General features: G+C 43.0%; 1 protein-coding gene across 1 annotated transcript in view; it reads right to left on the bottom strand.

Moving 5' to 3' along the window:
* Window positions 1-530: 530 nt before the first annotated feature.
* The window catches only part of Cdc40 (cell division cycle 40), a 45,279-nt gene continuing 24,108 nt past the window's right edge, over window positions 531-21,701 (bottom strand). The window contains exons 4-15 of the mRNA XM_028769002.1: window positions 19,698-19,781; window positions 18,163-18,302; window positions 16,957-17,053; window positions 15,146-15,285; window positions 14,387-14,461; window positions 12,616-12,661; window positions 10,672-10,773; window positions 9,923-10,038; window positions 9,554-9,687; window positions 4,767-4,843; window positions 2,789-2,933; window positions 531-2,045 (exon numbers count right to left, since the gene is read on the bottom strand). Of these exons, the coding sequence (XP_028624835.1) occupies window positions 1,868-2,045; window positions 2,789-2,933; window positions 4,767-4,843; window positions 9,554-9,687; window positions 9,923-10,038; window positions 10,672-10,773; window positions 12,616-12,661; window positions 14,387-14,461; window positions 15,146-15,285; window positions 16,957-17,053; window positions 18,163-18,302; window positions 19,698-19,781 (1,334 nt within the window). The 3' untranslated portion in view covers window positions 531-1,867. The remainder of the gene's footprint in view (window positions 2,046-2,788; window positions 2,934-4,766; window positions 4,844-9,553; window positions 9,688-9,922; window positions 10,039-10,671; window positions 10,774-12,615; window positions 12,662-14,386; window positions 14,462-15,145; window positions 15,286-16,956; window positions 17,054-18,162; window positions 18,303-19,697; window positions 19,782-21,701) is intronic.

The following is a 21,701-nucleotide window of genomic DNA, read 5'->3' as shown; positions in this document are numbered from 1 at the left end:
GGCTGGTCCGTGCCTGTAATTCCAGCATTTAGGAGGTAGAGGCAGGAGAATCAATTCTAAATGAGACTGTCTCAAAACACACAGAACATACACTGTTTCTCCTCAGAAAGAGCTTGTGTGACCCTCCTCCATGTTCTTTGTCTTAAACTTGGTTTCTTGCTTATGGGGAAAACAGCCCAGCTCTGCTTCAGTGTTTAAATATGAAGTCAGCTGAAATTTTTACATCAGCTCTCAACAAACCTAAGTTTTTGGGAAGAACTGTCCTCGGTGTGACAAGAGCTCGCAGTGGTGAGGAGGAAGAACAGCGTGCCTTCGGGGTTCTATGCTGGGATGGAACTGCCTGTCTGTATGCTCTAACCCCACCTGCCCGCACACCCCAAACGCTTCTTGGATGCTGACTTGTGGTCAAAATAAACCATTAACGTGCTGAACGCCCTCACCTCTCAGCAGCATTTCTTCTTATGTGACCCATTTAAGTCTGAAGGTGGTGTGTTGGTGTCTTCACAGACTTAAGACAAAAGGACACAGTGGACATTTCAGAAACACTTTCTATAAAAAGAATGCTTTATTCAAAAATAGGATCTTTTCAAAAAAGAGAAAACTTTTATGTACAGTTACTCTGTTTAGAAACAGTCAAAAACACAGTAAGAGAAATTGGGATTTCAAAATGATGATTCATTAACATGCAATACTGTTGTTGAAGTCTTTCTCTTACTACACGCCGGTAATTCACATTTGTTAAGATATGGTTGGGACGACAGAAAGGTTTTGTACGAATTCTTCCCTCCGATATGCTGCCCTTCCTGGAAGTTGCAGAACTGGCAATGGCTAGGCAGTGCTATGTTGAGCATGTGATTTAAAAAGAGAAAACCCTGCGGTTACGGCCTTTCAAACTGGGGGCTCCAGGCATTTTCTTATAGTGTCAAAGGTTTTTCAAAGATCTGAAAAGAAATTTCATTTTTTCTAACATTCAAAAGTTTTACTGTTTATATTCACAAGTAAAACCAGAGTGATTTTAAGGACAAACTGTGACTTCAAAGACATTACAATGGTATTCTGGACTCTGCCTTCACTCTGGCCAGAGGGAGCATGTCATCATTCACCCCAGCGGTGAAGCGGAGCCTGAGACCCTGGTTTCTGAAGAGTGCAGCCAGCGCCTTCCACACAGTGATTGCGAGTAACATCCAAAGCCGGGCTTGTTCCCTCAGTTCCAGCGTCAGAGACAACCTCACTTCCTACACAGTCCCGTCTCTGGTGATCAGGAAGAGAGTCAAGAAAGGAACTGCAGACTGCCTTTTAATTTTATATTGCTTAATAGTTAGAGGAAAGCTGCAGCCAATGAAGGTCACTAATTTACAAGTAAAAATAGACAACACAGGCCGTAAACAATACTGGAACTTGAAGAAGAGGAGAACTTGATTCAGTGACTGGGACTGTAGGTGGTTTTGCCTTTGTTCCCGCCAACCTGGTGGACGGGTTGCTAAGTGTCTGGTACCTTCTGAGTCATTAGCTACATCATCTCCCACGGGATCCCATTCCCAATAGGCATCTTTTTCTTGACTCCAAAATGATCCTTTTAGTGACATCACAGGGAAAAACGCAACTGCCTGCCAACAGTAACTACTTGTCAAATATAATCAGTTGTCATTTTCCATATAAATAACATCTATAAAGAACAATGAAGTTGCTATTGAACTTATCTGAGGCAAATTTACAAAGCTCTTAAAAACAATAGGCCAACTTCATAAGGCCATATAAGAAAAGATTACCTATAAATCAAACTGTCATCCAACACATTTTAATAATTAAATAGTTAAATATGACACTGGATCAAAAATGATCCCAGACAGTGAAAGGACTAATCCCATCAATCCCACAACTTGACGAGGCCATCCCAGCCACACGTGATGACCTTGGATGTCTCATGGGGGTGCCACACTGCGCCTATGCACACTTTGTCATGGGCTTTAAAGCGACTGTAGAGTTTTGTGGTCTTCCAGTCCCAAATGTTTAATTTCCCATTTCCATCTCCTGAAATCACATAGCTGTAACAGAATGAGACAAATCCTGGTTATTCATACACCTTAAACTGGTGAAATGAACGAGAAACAGCCCCCTTTACCACGAGAAACGTGACTGTAAGGTACTCAGAAGAATACATGCATGAAGCGGTCTGCAGGTACACATCTCCAGCCTCACATGCAGCCGGTGATCATGTCAGGTGCACGGTACAGCAATGAACTTTTAACATCTTTGGCTTCGATATGCTCTGGTTCAAAGACTGAATCAGAACTGGGAAGCTGAGGCCTAATTACCTCGCTAAATATAAAAAGCCACAGCCTATCTGAATTCTTTGCACCTATATATTTTTAACTAAGAGTTGGGAAGTGAACAGAAACGTAACTAACTGTGACCTGGAAATATCCGAAAGCTGCATTCCTGTTCCCAGAGTGGACAGTTGTGTAGGTGGGGTATGGGGCTCTGCTCAACAGAGGTGCAGAGCTCTCCCGGTATCTACTCAACCCCTCGATGGAGAGCAGAGACAGTGACGTCAGGGTGATGGGGACAGGGGTTACTAGATGGCTAAAGGGCACGGCCTAGGCAACGTCAGAAAGCACACTGAGGAAGACAGCACAGAAAAGCCCATTTCATTTTTACAACTCATTCTTGCCTTTATGTCTGCCATTTTCAAAGATTACACAGTTCTCATGCAATTACACAAGTCATAGTGATTTGTGAAGTACTCTACACAGCTACATCAGATGTGAATATAAAGACTTAAACTTACCTCATGTCTGGTGAGAAGTCTACCTGACAAGCATAGCCTGCTACCATGTGGCCCTTAAAAATTTTCTTCTTATTTAATCTGAATCTGTTCTGTGCTCCAAAAATTAAGATTTGGTTATCCATCGACTGGCATGCTAGCCATTTCCCTGTAAAATGCAAAAGCGGCATATTTTAGAGGAGGATTTAAACATTTTAAAAAAAGTTTATTTAAAAAATATTAGCTTTCATTACACTTTTGTTCCAAAATACTTTGTAAGATCAGAAAAGCAAGTTCCTGTGGCATCTGTAGAGTGTTCTAGATCAGCCACTGGCAAGAGGGATTCTTTATCTAACGTGACTGACTCTGCTGCTGTCACCCTATCGTCTTCGAGTACTCTTCAGAGCAGAGCTTTACAGTTTTTAAAAATAAGGAAACAACTTCCAGGCCTAGTGTCAATATAAATAAGTTATTGATAAAACATGCTAAGTGCAATTAGTTTATAATAAATTCAGACAATAGGGCTGCAGAACAGAACAGATCTGTGGCACCTACTGAAGACTAGCTTCACGATAAACCACGGGTTATTAAATAAAACTGCACTAGAAATGAGGATTAGCAAGACCATATCAACTGTTTCTTAAAAAGCACACTGCTTTTTATCTACCCAGGAGTTAGCAAAGCCCCCAGGCCAGCATACAGCATTTATTCCTATCTGCTCTAGTGGTAGAAATGACCCAGGCAATGCTGTCTAAGTGAGGAGAGGGTTAAAATCCAGCATCAAGTCTTGAAGCCTGATGACAAAGGGTATACTATGGTGACTGTCACAATGGTACCTACTGTACCTACTCGCTGCTTTTCTAAGGATGACAGGGTTCCTCCAACTGCCACTGAGCTGCCACACAAAGGCAGATGGAGAAGAGGATTCTCCCTTGCCTCTTCTACCCTCAGAACACCTCTGAAAATATTCACTTTGCACCCTCATGAGAGACTGATTGTATTGGTGTGCCTGTAGCACAATTGCCTATTACTTACGAGGGTTATCAAATACAAGACTGTTAATTTTTTGTTTTGTTTTGCTGAAGGAAATCTTTTGGAGATGTAATTCTCCCTCACAATTCTCTGCACCCCTTCTTTTCAACTTGGGCCCTGCAAAATGGCTCCCAGAGAGAAGCGGGGAGAGAAGGGCCTCTGCCATCAACAAGAATATACCATTAGGGTTGGAGAGGTGGCTCAAGCACTGGTTAAGAGCACTGGATGCTCTTCCAGAGGACCAGGGTTCATTTCTCAGCACCCACATGATAGCTCCAGAGAATCCACGCAATGAGTGGGCTGCATCAAGCATGACCCTTGGCACTCAGAGAAAGACAGAAACTTGCCATGAAGGAGACGGGACTCCAGATGCAAGGGCCCTTACCAGCTCAGCCAAACCGTCTGGGCCGGAGGAGTGTCTCACATTGTATCTGGGCATGTTGGTCCACACAGTGTAAGGAGGATGGGGGTTCATCACCATGCTCTACACTGTAGTGACCTAACCCTGTTACCATGCAAAAATCTAAAGAAACCGTGCATTGGAACTACCTTCTCAGTGTCCAATAGGGGTGTAAAGCTTCATTAAAAGATCTTTTACATGTAAATTGCTAAAATGTTCTCATTTTGAAGAATCAGACCAAAATTTTCTATTCCCTTGGAAGAAAAGCACTTATTAAATGTTTTACTGAACTGATTTGTGTTTGAAGGAAAATTATTAAAACTAAGAAACAAAAACAACTGTAAGAAATTCTTAATGCTAACTATAAATCACTGATTCTTTTATTTTTTCAAAACAAGAGAGTGGGCGGAGTAATTCACACATGAAAACCAGTAATCACTCCTCATTCTGCAAAGGTTTCCCTACTCGAGGAGGCAACACAGGCCTCCCTGGAGGCAGGGCTCCGCTCCTGTGCTCCAGCACTTTGTGTCTTAGGCGCTCATTTGAAACAAGTTCTATGCACCAACTCACCATTTGGAGACAAAGTCACTGCAGGCATTGAGTGCATGCTGGGCTCTGCTATGTACTTAAAATCCACAGGGATATCCCTAAAAATTGAAAACAGCATACATATTAGAACCAGTAATTCACAAAAGCACATTCGGAAGAATTACCCAAATGTACCCAAATAAAAGCAACTTGCCTTTTCATTAAGCTTCCAGGATGGAGTTTTATTACTAGAAAGTTTGTATTTTACAAACGCCTTTCCATGAAGATTCTAATAGTGTCGGTGGTTCTGCTTCCTAACTATTAGACTTAAACTCTGGCCCTTATATTCCTAAATGTTCATGAATGATGAACTCATCCTAAAATGGTTGGCAGAAGCAAGGTGCTTGAGCAAGCCTCTGAGGAATGTTATTTACCTGCCTGTCAACCTTACACATCACCCCATGAGCACGTGGGAGTGTTAAAATGCCCTCCCTCTCTGCGTGAGTGAGATGACACAGGCAGAGGTGCAGGAGTGTGCGCTTGCTAGTTTTAGCTGCCCGGAAACAATGACCCAGGCTGCAGAGTAAGTTCTTGATTCAATGCTCGGTACCACGCCTATTTACAGTTGACAAGAAAAGCATTTTCAAGGTACATAGTACAGGACAAAATGAGAAATACAAAACAGCAAAAACTTCATGATAAAAATGCCTGAACATAAAACAAAATTCAAAAATCTTCACCTCAGCTGAGAACCAAATGTACTAGGTACCTTTTTGTTTTCATTCTTTTTTATAATAAAAGATACTTGGTAATTCTGAAGGAGTTTTGGCATTGTTGCTTCCTGGGGGACCAACAACGTTTGCTGGGGTAATGTGTGGGAAGTGTAATCTGATGAACACCATGGGCGAAGAGCTATTTCCACTTAAAGGTAGGATTTGAGTTTCAATGCTTTGCTTAATTGGAAAATAATCGTAGCTCGCTTCTCTTGTGGATTTCTCTATTCATTTGTCCAACATCCAGAAGAAACAACTGCCCAGAAGGAAGAGACTTCTGCTGTGTAACCAGGGAAGTGACAGAAGAAACAACTGCCCAGAAGACAGAGACTTCTGCTGTAACCAGGGAAGTGACAGTTCATCAGCTCCCAGGACCCACTGAGCAAGGTGAAAACGGTCTTTCTGAATGACCCAAGTGTAGGAGCCTCACCTTTTAAAAAGGATTCATGTTCCCCCTTGGATTTATCAGTAATAAGAGTGAATTTTATAACATGGATTGAAGCACGAGCGCTTTCTAAATGAATCACCCTATTTTAGGTTCACATCTGTAGTAAACCTAGCAGAACCGTTCCAGGGCTCTGTTTTAACAAGTCTTGGTACCAGACTGGAACAGCAGTTCTCTACCTGTGGGTCAAGACCCCTTTGGGGTCAAACGGCCCTTTCTCAGGGGTAGCATGTCAAATATTTACATTATGGTTAACAACAGTAGCAAAGTTACAGTTATGAAGTGGCAATAAAAATGATTTTATGGTTGGGGGTCCCCACAACACGAGGAACTGTTTTAAAGGGTCCCAGCATGAGGAAGGCTGAGAGCCACTGCCCTAGAACAAGAACTGAATCTGGGCCGCCCTTAGAGCTTCATTATTTCCAGCAAAAATGCCTGCTAGGTATAGTTGAACTTCATAAAAACAACATCATTTTTCTGCTTAGATCTTGGAATTCAATATAGCCGGGTTGGAACTGATTTCAGATAATCTGGTTTGGAAATGAACTTATCAAAAGCTAACAAGCCTGTGGCATTATAAAAATAAAAGATACACAGCAATCTTAACCAGTTTCTGTAAAATTCCTTTGAAAGTATTTTACCAAAATAAATACCTTTGGTTAAAAGACAAAAATAAAACCTTCAGAATGAAGGCCCCATGGCTACCGACATGCTTCCAGCTGACTCGCAGGGCGCCTGCGGCTTCTATCCTGACTTCCAACCCTCCTCGGTGACTAGAGCTGTGCTTGTACAGCACTGTTACAGAAGCCCAGCTTCCCTCGGTCGTTTGCTTTACTGTGTGTGGGTATCTTGTCTGTGCGCTGTGTGTGTGTTTGGTGACTTGGTAAGGCGTCAGATCCCTGGAACTGGAGTTACATAGAGCGCTCTGAGCTGCCATGTGGGTGCTGGGAACTGAATCTGGGCCCTGGTGCTCTTAACCACCGAACGTTTGGTTCTCTGTCATGGGACACATGAGTTTGGAAAACCTCCTCTTACATAAAGTCCCAGTGCTGGGGAACTTCCTGTCCTTGGACTCAGTCTGCTCTGGGCTTAGGGCTTCCTCCTCCTTCCAGAATCACCAGTAATTATTCTCAGGAGAAGTGGAGAGATCTGAGGTCCTGAGCTGGTTTGCTCTCCACTGAGCAGATCCAAGTTACCTTCTCTGCCTACATGTGTCCGCATTTACCATCCACACAAAACGCTCTGCAATCAGTCTGAACTGCACTTTAAATTCTGACCATTTCATGTCCTATATAACCTTAGGTACATCACTCTAACGATTTTAGTTTGCTCATATGAAAAAAGAAAGAGCCCACTGCATATAAGATTGCTTTGCACATTAGATCAGAGCGTTCATATCAAACATTTAACTTAGTGACGGACATATAGAAGCACTAGCTCCACACTGTATCTTCACTGGTGACGAGACCAGTGTTGACTTCTGAGAGGGAACGGAGGACTCTAACACTGCTGCCTTAATATACTCAGAGCATCTTCTTGACTAAACTCTACACAAGTGTTCGAAAACCCTCTAACTGGTATAGCTTCTCAATATTAACCACTTCCTTTCACACCTCCTACCTTCAATGATGGAAACAGCAACTCAAGACACAAACATCTGAATGTAAAATCTGACCACTAACATATCACACACGAACACACCCCTTGTCAGGCTGGGGAGATGGCTCAGAGGGTAGGAGTGCTTGCAGTACAAGTGTGAGGACCTGAGTTCAAATCCCCAGCACCCATGTAATAGCAAGGCATGCCTATGAGATAGAGGAAGACCCCTGACATCCTTGTCTGGCCCTTGCACCCATGTGGACGGTCATGTGCACACCCTCACATGTGTACATACACCACGTGCATACACGCAAACCAAACCAAACCAAACCAAACCAAACCCAAACCAAACCAAACCAAACCAAACCAAACCAAACCAAACCAAACCAAACCAAACCAAACCAAAACCAAACCAAACCATCCAAACCAACCAAACCAACCAAACCAAACCATCCAAAGCAAGACACTCGGTGTCCACATCAGATTCTCTGTAAGAAACAGCCTCTCTTTCTCTCTCCCTTTCCCCCTCTCCTATTTTTTCCCTTCCTCCCCACCCTTCTTCGTGGCCAGCACTCTCCCACTGAGCTAAATCACTAGGCCTAAGAAGTACCTTTTCTGAAGAAAGACCTAAGCTTTGGACGCTGAACTTTTAAGGATGAAGTTTACTCCAGTCAGAGTCCTTGGGGATAATCTGGAAGGGTAGAGAGGTGTAGAAATTGCCAGTTGCATTGAATCTGAATTGACCTCAATTATCTTGACAATACTGAGGGCCTGCTGTCTGTGGGAGTCAGTCTGAGAAGGAAACCACTGGCTGAGGTTCAAGGCTGCCTGCTTTCTCAGTTTAAACTGTCACTTCTAGGAGTGGGGGGGAAGGTGCACTTTCTAGTCCTGGAATGCTGTGGTCTCCACTGAGTTGTTCTTTGTGACTACAAATAAAAGTCAAGCTCTACCCAAGAACTGACTTTAATTAGAAAGATTACATTTATTTCTTTGCAACTAAATCATAAAATATCAAGATACTTAATGAAACCAGATTAAGGATTTATTTTTTTGACTTTAGAAAAACAACTTTTTTTTTTTTTTTTTTTGGATAAAAGGAAAAAGAAGCCAATATATTCTGATTATATCCAACAAGCAAACTGTTTAAAGCTGACGGCACGAGGCAGCTTACAGCAGGGATGATTACACGGCAGACCGTAAGAGAACAAAGCGCTAACCTAACTAACTATGTTGCTATTTTCCTTGGATTTGTTCTGAGGCCAGGATCTCTATGTGTGACTCTCACATAACCAAATACAGCCAAGCATCCTACACCCTGCCTGCCATTTTGCAAAGATGAATAAGGTATTATTAGTAAATCATTGAAGAGGGGGCTAGCGAGGGGACTCGGTGGGGGAAAAGGGCTGCCTGCAAACCTCAGGACTGAGTGTGACCTCTAGAACTCACCACTGGAAAACATGAGCCAAGCCAAGCCCTCCCCCCCTCTCTCTCTCTCAGACACACACACACACACACACACACACACACACACACACACACACACGAAAATAATAAAAACTTAAATCAGGACTGAGATGACTCGGTTAAGAGCACTGGCTGCTCTCCCAGAGGACCCGGGTTCAATCCCTAGCACCCATGTGGCAGCTCACGACTGCTTGGACTCCAGTCCTAGGGGATCTGACACCCTTACACCAATGCACATACATTATTTATAATTTATTAAAAAAAGAATGTGAGATGTGACAGTGTGACAATTATCATGACCACAAACAACAACAACAACATCATCAACAACAACAAACCAAGTTCAAATCCATGTACCTCTGGGAGACTCTCTAGAGACTGTGAAGGACAGTTATAAATGTTTAGATTTCAATTTCCAAACTGTCAGTATTTACATAATTAAAACACTTTGGCTGAAGATGTGAAAACTGCTGCATATTATCAAGCTTTGGCTATGATTTTTTAATTGCTTGTCTCATAAGTCAGGTTTTCTTCTGATGAAAACTCACCATTCCCAAACTCGGAGGCTTTTATCATCAGATGTACTGACAAATCTTCGGTTCTCATCAACAAAGACAATCGTGTTGACAGCCCCCAAATGCCGATCGTACTCCTGAACAATCTCTCCACTGCGAATGTCCCACTGTGCAGCAAGAGGGAAGGCACACACAGAGGTGAGAGGACTCATGAAAGCAGCCAAATACACTTCAGCACTAAGGACTCCTCACACGCCATGTTTATGAACTGACGGCTGCCTTCTAAGTGCAACAAGAGTGGACCCTCAGAGTGGCAGACACCAACCAAACGAATGTTCTGCTCTCTCCTCAAGACAGTCTAAAGCTCACACACCCTGACAGACATGCTGAGAAAAGACTTACCTGTACGATCTTTTTATCAGACATTCCGGCCACAAAGAGATTTTGCTTATCTTCATCGGGATTGAACTTGACACAATAGGGCACTTTGCGGTTTGTAAATCTTGATATACACTGTCCTAGACCGAAGAGTCAAATTAAAGACAAACGTTAAGTCTGACTTCCAGAAGATGACAGCGGCACGAAGACCTAGTGAGTAGCCCTTACTTACTGATTCTGAGGATGGGAAGCTTGACTCTTAAAACCACTACATTGGTACTTTTCATAGATTTATTTTTAAAATGATTAAAAATATTTGTTTTAGGGGCTGAGGAGATGCCTCAGTTGGTAAGAATGTTTTCTGTGCAAGTGTGAGGAGCATCATATCTCTAGCCAGGCACTGCTGAGCATGTCTGTAAACCCAGCACTGCGGGTAGAGACACATGAATCCTGGGAGCTTGCTGGCTGGCCAGTGTGGCAAAACTGTAAGCTTTCAGTTCAGTGAGAAGCCCTACTTCAAGGCAATAAAGTAGACAGACAGACAGACAGACTGACACTTTCTCCAAAAGCAATGTATCATCCCATCAGTTATAGAGACGAGTTCTGATGACATCACTCAAGTGGGTATTTTGAGAACAGACAGCATTCCTGGTACGAGCCTCGAGAGTGTGCAGCAGCTCATCACGTCAAGCAGCGTTTGGAGAAGGCATCATTTCACCAGGGGACCACTCTTTGCACAGAAATGCCAGCTCGGGAGAGCAGGACACACTCACCTGTCTCCGTGTCCCAGAGTTTCAGGTACCTGTCGTAGGCCGCACTGAGGAACTGTGTCCCCGCAGTGTTGAAGCAGATGTCTCTCACGGCTTTACTGTGACCTAGAGGTGGAGCCAGAAGCTATGTGAGGAGAGGAGCAGCACCACAAGGAAGTTAGGCAGTGGCCTCAGAGGCTTCCTGACAGAGGCTGGGGCAGACGGTGCGGTTACTCCTCTGCAGGTGGGTGAGCCGCACCACACTTTGGTAAGAACTGAGAGAAAGCTGCTTCTGTTTTTTAATTTGTCGTGGCATCTTTTTAATACGCAGTACGTACACTGATGACTGCCCAGCCACAGATTTACTGAGTCCTAAAGTTCTGATGAGACTTGGAGGCTCAATTTCAGTGTCCTCAGTGTGTTGGAGGGAAAAGCAAAGTGACCCAAACCCACGTTCAGGAAGTTGTAGCTGCCCTTCAGTAACTGTATTTCGGTGATCACTACTTAATTTCATAGAAACTGACTCAAAACTACAGTGTTAGCTGTATTTTCTAAAAGATGTTATTCTGAAACTAAATTAATTTCAGGGCACTGATTACACACACTGTATTTAGAAGTCAGTACAACAACCTGCCAGACCAACTCATGTTCTCACAGTTCTGAGGAAACTAAACTGCAGCTAAACCAAAGCAGACATCCCATCTTCTCACTAGAACTAGGACACAGATAATTTCACAAAATGTACACAGCTCCAATTGTCAACCATGGGCTGTCTCCCAGAACCACCCCCAGCACAGAACTCCTGTCAGGCAGGTGCCACGCAGCAGACGCCATGGCAACAAGCATGGCAACCAGGAGTCCCTCCACAGAGCAGCTATATGTAGAGAATTCTAGATTCCCCCTGAAGAATGTTCTGGCGGTCCAGGTGAGGCTGATGGAGAACAAATCCACCGTGTCTGAGGGACATTTTATGCCCCTGGAGACAGTTAACGGTTTCCCTAGAAGTCCTGTGTGCTGGTGTGGTATCTTGGATCTATTTGCAGAGTACCACACATGGAGAGCACAGCATGGGGGAACAGACTCCTACTTTAATCTAAAAACAGACCCACTGTGATCCGCAGCCCTTCAATTTGGTACACTTAAATTTGGAAAAGGTAACAAGAAGCGACAAGGACAGAGGTGTCCTTGTCAGAAAGGCCACTCGGCACACAGCCTGCCCTGGTCCACGTCTTATCTCCCGGAGCTTTCTCAGTCACGTTTCTTAGGCTTCAGCTGCTGGCTCCTGACCGTGTTTGAAAGCTCCGTCTATGGCTACGGCTTACCGGACAGCTTGAGTAGCTGCTCAGAGTCAACAAGTCCAACCTTCCGTCCCCACCCTTGCTAAAGCACACAAGTCTTCATCAGCCGCCTGCCCGGGAGGGAGTCACGGAGGGTCTCTGCCCTGTATCACTCACATCCTGTTACGGAATCGCTCTCACTACATTTTCTCTTCTCACCATTTTAGCTGAGAGTAATAAAAGAATGGTGTTGTTCTAGGCTTGCCTATCAGAGAGTGTCCTCCAGACTGCCACATAATCTTTGTCGTCTTCCAATCTCATTACTTTCTAGTAAGGGCTATTAAATGGCTCTTCAGTGCCATCACAGGACGCAGCCTTTCATTAGCGGCACGCCGGCTCTCCGCACTCTGGCCCCCTTCTATTGTGATCCACACTGTCCCTCTCCTATACCCTGGCAGGTCCTTACTGTACTCAGCCCCTAAGGCAGCAGTGGGGCACATTCTCAGCCTCTGCCACTCTCCCTTCCTTGGCCTCCTTGCCTACCTAGAGAGATTTACTTCTTCACGGCTCAGCTCAGCCTGGGCATACTTCCCTTCCTATCAGGGCAGTAAAATTACTGCTGATGATGCTATCTTTCTTGTAAAAAGCATTCCTAAACAGATTTATAGGCAGCAAGAAAAGGAAATATTACCAATAAATGTTCTCAGACAGCGCCGGTCTCCATAAACTTCCCATAGCTGGAGAAAATAAAAAACACATGAAAATATTAATGTTTTCTTTACGGCGTTAGAAACTGGACCTCATGTATACTAAGAATGTACTCTGCCACTGATCAAAGCTCTAGCCCCGGGATAGCAAGCTCAACACAAGCTTTTATCACCAACGATAGTCATTTGCTAGCTACGTGTGTGTACACATCTTTGTGGGTGCAGTGGATTTAATTACTGAAGATTGCCTCGTTTGCCAGTCTGTGTTCTACAGCTCAGACACATGTACAAGCATTCTTTACACTTGAGGAGGGTTTCATGTCAAAGCATCAAGAGGATTTGGCTGCACATGCAGTTTATCTGGGGACTTTCATCTTCTTACTGTTTTTTTCCCTGTAGTTTATGTATTTTTCTATGAGAAACAGTTTTTACTTTTGTAACAAACTATATTTTAAAGGAATTAAACGCTACTAGGACTGCTGTTATGTACCACTTTAATACTGAAAAGTGTCTTTAAAAATATTTTCTGGGTAATATGTATAGAATCTCTATGAAGCTAGTATCTGTGGCTCACAATTCTAATCATCTCTAAAGCAGGTGACTACAAAGGTTTCAAAGCCATGGGACGCTTGACTCCTTCACATTCATCCCAACGCGCTGCTTGCGGCGCTGCTCGCGTTGCTGCTCCCGCTCTCAGACAAAGCATTTCTGAGCACCTGATGCTCACCAGACAGACGCCTCAGGTCCTGCCCACGACAGGCAAGACCCTCTGGGACCTGCTCCCTGCTTGGGACTGGATTCCCTGTTACGGTGTGTGCTGTGACAACCACTAAGCTGCAGTAGTTGCAGCACACATTTGGCCGCCTGGATCTCTTCACTCTCCCCAGCATCAAGATGCAACGACCACTCCCAGGAACAGCCCTGATTTCAAACCTTTGATATTATAATCCCTCTTAGAGATTTTCTGAGAAACCGTTTTAATCAGAGACAAACTGTTTCTATCACAAATGCCTGAATGGCTGCTCCATTAACAGCAGTGGCTTTATATATTGATAGCACTCATCAATATTTAAAAAGGACAAGGCCTTAACAATCTGACCTCCGAGCCACCAGAGTTCTATAGGGTTGGCATTTATTGAGCTGTCACCATGATCTGGACGCCAAAGAGACACAAAGACACCAACTATTCCTTAAAACCGGAGGTTTCAAAGATGCTCTGTTCATATGGAGGTGACAAGAGGGACAGCTCCCTTCCCCGCCTCACTCCAGCTGGGAGGAAGGTTCAGATGGTGCTTGCTTGAGCACCGAGAGCAGAGATGGCTGAGGGCACTGCTGGTTTGTGTCCCAGTGTTCAAAAGGGAAGGATAAAAAAAGTGACACTGTCTACTCTCTAGATGTGGGGTTTCCATCATGTGTCTTCTTCCCCAGCCAGTGTGAGGAACAGACTCAGTTACATATCCACAACCTCCATAAAAAATGCATTATTCCTGATTCAATATTTATGTGCCCAATGCCAAAGTGATTGCATTACATCCTAGTCAGTTGTCTGAGCTTTAAGAAGAGTCCAGCCTGGACCACAGAGCCATGTCTGAGTCTACAAGTTTGGAAACAGTCCATAAATAGCTACATCCATAGGGCTTAATAGAAAATAATTAGCCTCTAATTGCCTAACAACCAGAAATTTATTTATGATTAATCAAACAGACTTAACCAAAGCACTGGCTGTGCAGCATTTGCAGGTGAATGAAAACTCACCTTAATTTTACAGTCCATGGAGCAAGACAGCAACAAATGTCCAGAAAGAGGAAAGAGCCTGACGGCACTGACACCCTAGAAAAAGGCAGTACATTCTCACTCAGAAGCACAAGAGACTGTCTGCTATTTTTCTTTATTCCGCCCGTCATGTTCTAGACTAGCCTTCATCGGCGTTCTCAGAGGCCTTACTCGACACTAGGCTGAAGGCCTCTTACCCTCACTTTCTCACACTGAGCTGGACAAATGCTGCCTCTATGCCCCATTTCTTTCCCTTTCTGTAGTCCCCTGCTCTTGGCAAACATCTGGAAATTAACAGCCGCAACAGTGCAGATGACAAAAAATATCAGCCTCTTACGTTTGCTAATACCTCATGTGCACTATTTAAACTTTACCTTGGATTAGACAGCAAGGAACATCTACTCTCTGACATGTAGTAACCCAGGAACCAAACAACGTTACCGAGGCCAAGCAGCAGGCTTGGCATCATCTGCCCATTGTTCACTGTGTGGTGCCGAGAGGAAGCAGGTGGCAGCAGGGACTGGTGGGAAAGGGACAAGTGACGCTGTAGGGGTGGACACTGACCCACAAAGCTTACGTCACGGCCAATCTGCATGGCCTCGAGGACTGAACCCTCCAAAGCCCGTCTCACAGTTGCCTTGACTCTGGTGTTCCTACTCTGCCTGCCTGCCCTGTGTCAGCGGCTAAGCTCTGCATTGGCTTCTCTTTGGGTTGTGCAATGACAACATTCAACTGCCTTACCTTTGTGTGTCCAGACCACACGTGAATTTGTTTTTTGGGAAGGTAACACTTTTCAGGTGGAACAGATGACCGCAGATTAACACCGACATCCTGAGGTATGTGGAGGTAAGACCTGCCCTGGTAGTCATACATTTCTTTAACTACAACAAAACGTTGAAAGAAAGCCATAAATAAACATAAACCAGAGTCATTAAATCTGTATTCTTAAAACAGTAACAGTTCTCGGCTCTACTGTCCATGCTGAGACTCAGGTGATAACACGCTGACGGGTTAAATGTCAGCACCATGAGTGGGCTAAAATCAGGCCCTCGGAGTTCTTTTTCTATCACTACACTGAAAGATTGTAGTTTAGAATTTCTAATATCCAAGAGGTAAGAGACCCTAAATGCGATCTATGGTTCTCTCAGTCGGCCACAGGCTTTGGTGACAAAGCCTCTACTGGAATACAATTACGAGGGGAGAGAAGATAACACTCAGGTCTCCTGAGTCCCCGCTACAGAATTCACGAAGCCAAGTGTCAGCACTCCTTTCTCCACCTTCCCACTCTCCCCATCGGCTCCTTCACAGCTGTCTGCCTTTCTTGTTTGCCCGGCAAACGTTTACTGGAGACGTTACCGGGTGGCACAGCATGCTGTCACTCCTGTAACTTCTGCTCACAGAAGCCTCTGCTCAGGTTTTAGACTACCGTCATATGCTGCACATTGCGGTGCTCCTGCTGTACAAAGCTTTGTGTTGTTCTGGACACATAATGGTTTCATTTAGGAAAACAAAGACTTTCAATTTTCCTACCACATTCCTTAGCGTGTACACATCTGAGCAGTATACCTTTGGACTGTGTGTGCTTGGTTTAAAAAGCTGCTATTTGAGTGGTTGGTTTGAGCTTCACCAAAAATCACTAAATGAGTTCTGTCTTGGAATTCGGACAGATTTTTCCAACAACTTCTCAAATGGTCCGAAATATTTGTCTACCATTTTGTACTATGTATTCATGCAAAATCGTGTTCTCAGAAGTGATGACCGTAAAATCAAAATATTGATCAAGTTTGAAAAACACTAAAATGTTTTCTACCTCCCACAGGATCAACTACTCAACCAAGACTTAGTTCTTATGTAAAAACCAATAAGAACGTTCGTTGATTTCATTCCTATGGAAATTCATTTTCATCTTTGTCAGTCTCTGCTTACGGAGCCTACAGCTTTAAGCACCACAGCACTAACCAGATGCCTTGGAAATAAAACTGAAGTTTGTGAAACCACTTGGTCTCCTGAAGCCTCAGGACTTGAAGTGACAAAGCTCCATGCCAGTACCGAGCCATTCATTGTCTGAGCCTCTGGTCATCAGCACAGAACTTCCTAACTGTAACAGTTCTCACTGAACGTGCACATTACAGCTCGTTAGTAAGCCTAGTAATGCTAATCTAGTCATACGGAAACAGGCCTTCCTTTAAAAGTGAGCGTACTCGATGACGACCCACAAGCATTTGGCTTGGATTAAAAATGAAGTTAAGTAACTGACACACGTAAGGAATCTACTTTATTTAAGGAAGTAACTTATGGACTATTCGAGTTTCTTCAAGTTTTTAAAATTCCACTGATACTTAAAAACAAACATTTCTGGGCTCATCATTAATTATGCTACATTTTCCATTTTAGTAGTATAAAAGGTCTATGCTGATTTCTTTAGGATGCAAAGTGTTCGTAATACAACACTTACATAACAGCAGCCAACAGGATGAGCAACTGGTATAATATGGAGTGAGGAAAACACAACAGATTTTCATGAAAATAAAGATGATTGAAAACCGTACTACCATGTAAGATTGTCTTCTCCTCCCCGGGTTTCTCTTCTTCCTGTTTGCCTTTTTTCTGCCTCTTTGCTGTGATTTCATCTAATTCCTTTTGTTCTTCCTAAGAAAACAAAGCAGTGAACTTTAAAATGAGCGCCTGAAATCTCATCATGCCCACTGCAGGCGGACACCCTTTATACTGAGGTTCACACACATGTCTCCTAGGACAGCAATCGCAGCTCTGCCACAACCAGAGACGGATCACCTCTTATACAGATCACAAGATGATATTAAACACATGCTCGACAACATTTTAAAACACACACACACACACACACACACACACACACACACACACACACCACACACACTCCTGGAATGCCTAGAAATAAATGTATCATGTTGTGCTAATCATGCAAATGACAAGCCGTCAGAAAGTCTGGTGTCAGCGGACATTGAGTTTAGAGCACAATCCTGTTTTTGTTGAGTTGCTTTTACATTGTCAAGACAACCAAATAAACAGCAATTATGGATTTGAGACCAACTTTTTTGGGGAGATCTGGGAAGGGAAGACAGGGAAACAGCAAATTCATATCTATAATAAACAAGTCCAGGTATGTTATCTAAAGGAAGACAGCAGAATATACATGCTACAAAGTTAAACAGATGTAGCAACAGCTGGAATACCATCGTCATAAGGACAAAATTGTCTTGATCTTGTCTCTCACTGTGCTTCAGAATCTGAAACAGCCCTAGCTAGCTCTCAGAGACAGTGGGCTACAGGTAGGCAAAAATCCTGTATTTTTATAAACTTCACAAAGATCTGTTTAAAAATAACATAGATAAAACATAAGATTTTAAAAATAAATTAGTAAGTCAAGTCACTACCAATCCCAGTGTGAGAGCAAGGCTGACTCTAGTGACAAGGTCAAGGATCGGAGGACAGCAGGTGGGACCTCTGAGTGTTAGCAATGGCAATTATACTAAAAAAAAATGGTTCTATGTTCTACATAAGTCAAAAGAGCATAGGAGACAATATGATAGAAAAGAAGGGCAAATTCAAATATTGCAAAGAAAAGCAAAGAAATTTTATTTTATTTTCCCAGTCAGTCAAGGCTGAGAAATTCTGATGAGTCATGGATTCTCAAGGGAACTCTCACATTTATCAACCCAGACAAGATTGGTAGAGACACACACATTGGAACTGACAAGGAAAACATCAAAGCTTACTTCTGAAGGCTTGGCCACATCTTTTTCATCCACATATTTTGCCCACGGTCCCAAGAAACCATCAATATTAGATGCATCATTTTCTTTGAACTTTTTCCTCTTTTCTGTTTTCTTCTGACCAGTTTCAAATACAGTTAAGCCTGCATTCACAACAAACATAAACGGAGTGAGCAGGCCGATTCTCTTCAGAAATGTTAGCACGTATGATTTTATATGGTTACAGTAAGGCTAACCAATCAAACCCAAAGGTCTGACTCTGTCACACAGACCCACGTGTGCTGACAAAAAGAAACTTATTATTATTAAAGTTATTATTATTAGCTTAAGAAGGGGGAGAACAGCTGCTGCTTGTCAGGAGACCCAGGAAGTAAGGTATCACCAGTTTGCTAGTCTAGGCCTCTTAAAGACAGAAGCTGGGGAGGTGTGGGGGACAGGAGGAGCTGTTCAGTCCAGGTGCTTGCTTAATGAATCAAAAACCAGTATTGGTGGACTTTTTGCTTTGTTTTGAGAGATACGGTCTCATGTAGCCTAGGCTAGCCTTAGCTGGGATGATTGGCATGTACTACCATGCCCAGTAAGATATCAGCAACTCTAAAAACAAAATAAACTAGTTTATCATTTAAAAATGGAATTAAACTACAGCAAATGCTTACTAATTTATTCTTATTTCATTTGTATACAACAATACAAATCAAACAGGGTTTCACAGAATCTGATATTACTTTGATAGGATGTCAATCTAAACGTGGCCTCCGGTGTCATCAGCTTTAAAAGGAAGTGACAAAGGATGATGGCTTTGATTTTGATTTCGTCATTAGGCGAAGGCTGCATACTGTTTGCATCCATTAAATTCAAAGAAGTATTTGAGCATTATAACCACAAGCTAAGAATGAAAAAAGGGGTAATGGAAAGAAAAGAAGCCCATTTATATAAACTCAAAGCAGTGGTCATTGGGTTCTATGTTACAGCAAAGCAATTAAAATTCCATTTCAATACCACTTCACGCATATTTGTAAGATAGTTTCATAATAAAGGTTATCCTTGTACAATTACTACATTCTATTTTGGTAGCATTTTATAAGTAAATATTCTGATGAGCTTGGAACAAAGGTGGCATTTAGGCTATGACGGTTCGTCTCAGGATCCTGAGTGGATATGAACATAAGTATGCTTTAAACGACACTGAAAATCTGCTATTACAGCAACTTGTCAAAATTATTTCAACAGGCACATAGTATAGAATTTCTCTGTTAAGAAATTTACCTATGTATTAATTGTAACAGACTGATCTGTAGAGGTTGGGGTGCTGTCAAGTACACAGAATCACCGAAAGAGGTAAGTACCACCGCCTTCCTGATCAGACTGTGTGGCTGATGAGTGGCCACAGTGAGTTGTAAACAGTGACTGTTCTAAACTCTACTGCTCTAGCCTAGATCACTCCATTTCTTCAACCTGAAATCCAGGAGCTAAACAAGCTAGTTTTCCCCCAACTGACGCCTGCAGGACACTGTAATTACCTCCCCCAAGGCCATTACCTTGGTTCTTCTCAGCCTCTTCCACAGAGCCAATGTATTTAGCAGACACTTGGTGATTATCTAACGAAGGGTCCAGTGCGTAGCCTGAAAGCAAAAAGGTACAAGTGACTGACCCCTTTTACAGCTCGCTCGATTGCTGCCCGCAAACATCCGTTTCATATTTTCCTCTCCAGATAACAAAATGTCTCTAAGGATGGGGCCTTTCTTTCTGGATTCTGTTTTCATTTACAATGCTTAACCCATATGTCAGGCTGGACCACAAAAGACTCGAGAAGAGAAAGTAGCATTTCTTAGGATGAATCTCACAAATAATCATTGCAGCACTAAAGGCCTTCCTAACTGTGAATTTAAAGTTTAGTTTCAAATTATCTCAGAGCTTAAAAATATAGGTGCATTATGTGTTCAAAGCTAGAAGCTGTTTTGTCCTTCTTGTTAATGAATATTATAGTTAATTATTAAACTGAAAGAGAAATCAAATAAATTATAAGTAAGACACAGCTATTATACGGGAAATACCCTTCTCAGTAAGGGTAGCCTTCTATGTTTCTGTAGTAAGAGAAGAAAGGCTATCTTCTGGCATATGAACACAATCCTTCAGCCCGTCACACAGCACATGGCTGCAGGTATTAGCGGTCTTCATATGAACACAATCCTTCAGCCAGTCACACAGCACACGGCCGCGTGTATTAGCGGTCTTCATCAGCCAAAGGGACCAAGGAAAAGAAAGAATATGCACACTCAGATTTCTCAAGTGGATATGCTTTTACAATAAAGTTTTGATAAATAAGTCTTCATAATAAAGCAGCATATTCATAAAAGCAAGCCAGATCACCTGCCTGTCCTATAGCCCCATGCCAACAACCATGAAGACCACCACTGCACTTCTTAAAGGGCACGTACTGGAGGACAGATTTAACATTTATTTTTTGCAATTAAAGACTGAAATAAATTTCTTTGGGGGAAACAAGAAAGATTTGGTATAAGGTATACCTTTAAAACAGGCCAAGAATTCAGAGTCCAAATCATCCTTATAAATACCAGATTAGACCCAACCAGCTGGATGTTAGCTCATCTGCATATAGTTTTCTCTTTTTTCCACCTTTAAAATATGTTCTTAGCCAGGGGACAGATCTCGATCGCCAATGACTCTGGCTTTGACATCTGTGAAATGGGTAAACCGAGGCAGGCAGCTATTGGGGGGTCAGTGCTTAGAACCACTCACGGGGTAGATCCAGGTATCTACAGGGGCTGTTGCCAAAAGCAGCCAGCGATTAGAGAAGCTGTTCAGCAGACTTTTGTTCTGAGGGAACAGCTGTATTTACTGGGGCTGGCACTCTCTGTGGCCAGCAGAAAAACTATGAACTCTTTTAACTCCTTGGGGCCAGTGAGAAAGGAGGAAAGAGAGAGAAAATTCACATGTGTACACACACACACACACACACACAAGATGACAGAAAAGGTAGAGTTCAATAACTTCATACACACAAATATACATGCACACACACACACATATACATACATGTATACAAACTTACAGACAGACATATTCACACATAGAATGGTTAGAGCAAAGCTCCAGCAAGCAGGCTCTAGGTATTCCACACATACATACGTAAATACACACAATTGGTAGATGGAAGGAATCATGTTCCAACCCCCATTCCCAGAAACTTTACACATACAAATATAGTTGATGGATGGGAGAGACAATGTTTCAGACACACCACACCACACCTTACCACACCACACCATACCACACACCAAACCTTACCACACCAAACCTTACCATACCACACCAAACCTTACCATACCACACCAAACCTTACCATACCACACCACACCACACCAAACCTTACCATACCACACCACACCAAACCTTACCATACCACACACCATGCCAAACCTTACCATACCACACCACACCACACCAAACCTTACCATACCACACCACACCACACCAAACCTTACCATACCACACCACACCATGCCAAACCTTACCATACC

The sequence above is a fragment of the Grammomys surdaster genome, unplaced genomic scaffold (genome assembly GCF_004785775.1).
Source record: "Grammomys surdaster isolate TR1022 unplaced genomic scaffold, NIH_TR_1.0 190, whole genome shotgun sequence".
Lineage (NCBI taxonomy): Eukaryota > Metazoa > Chordata > Mammalia > Rodentia > Muridae > Grammomys > Grammomys surdaster.
This window is presented reverse-complemented; position numbering and strand designations above follow the sequence as displayed.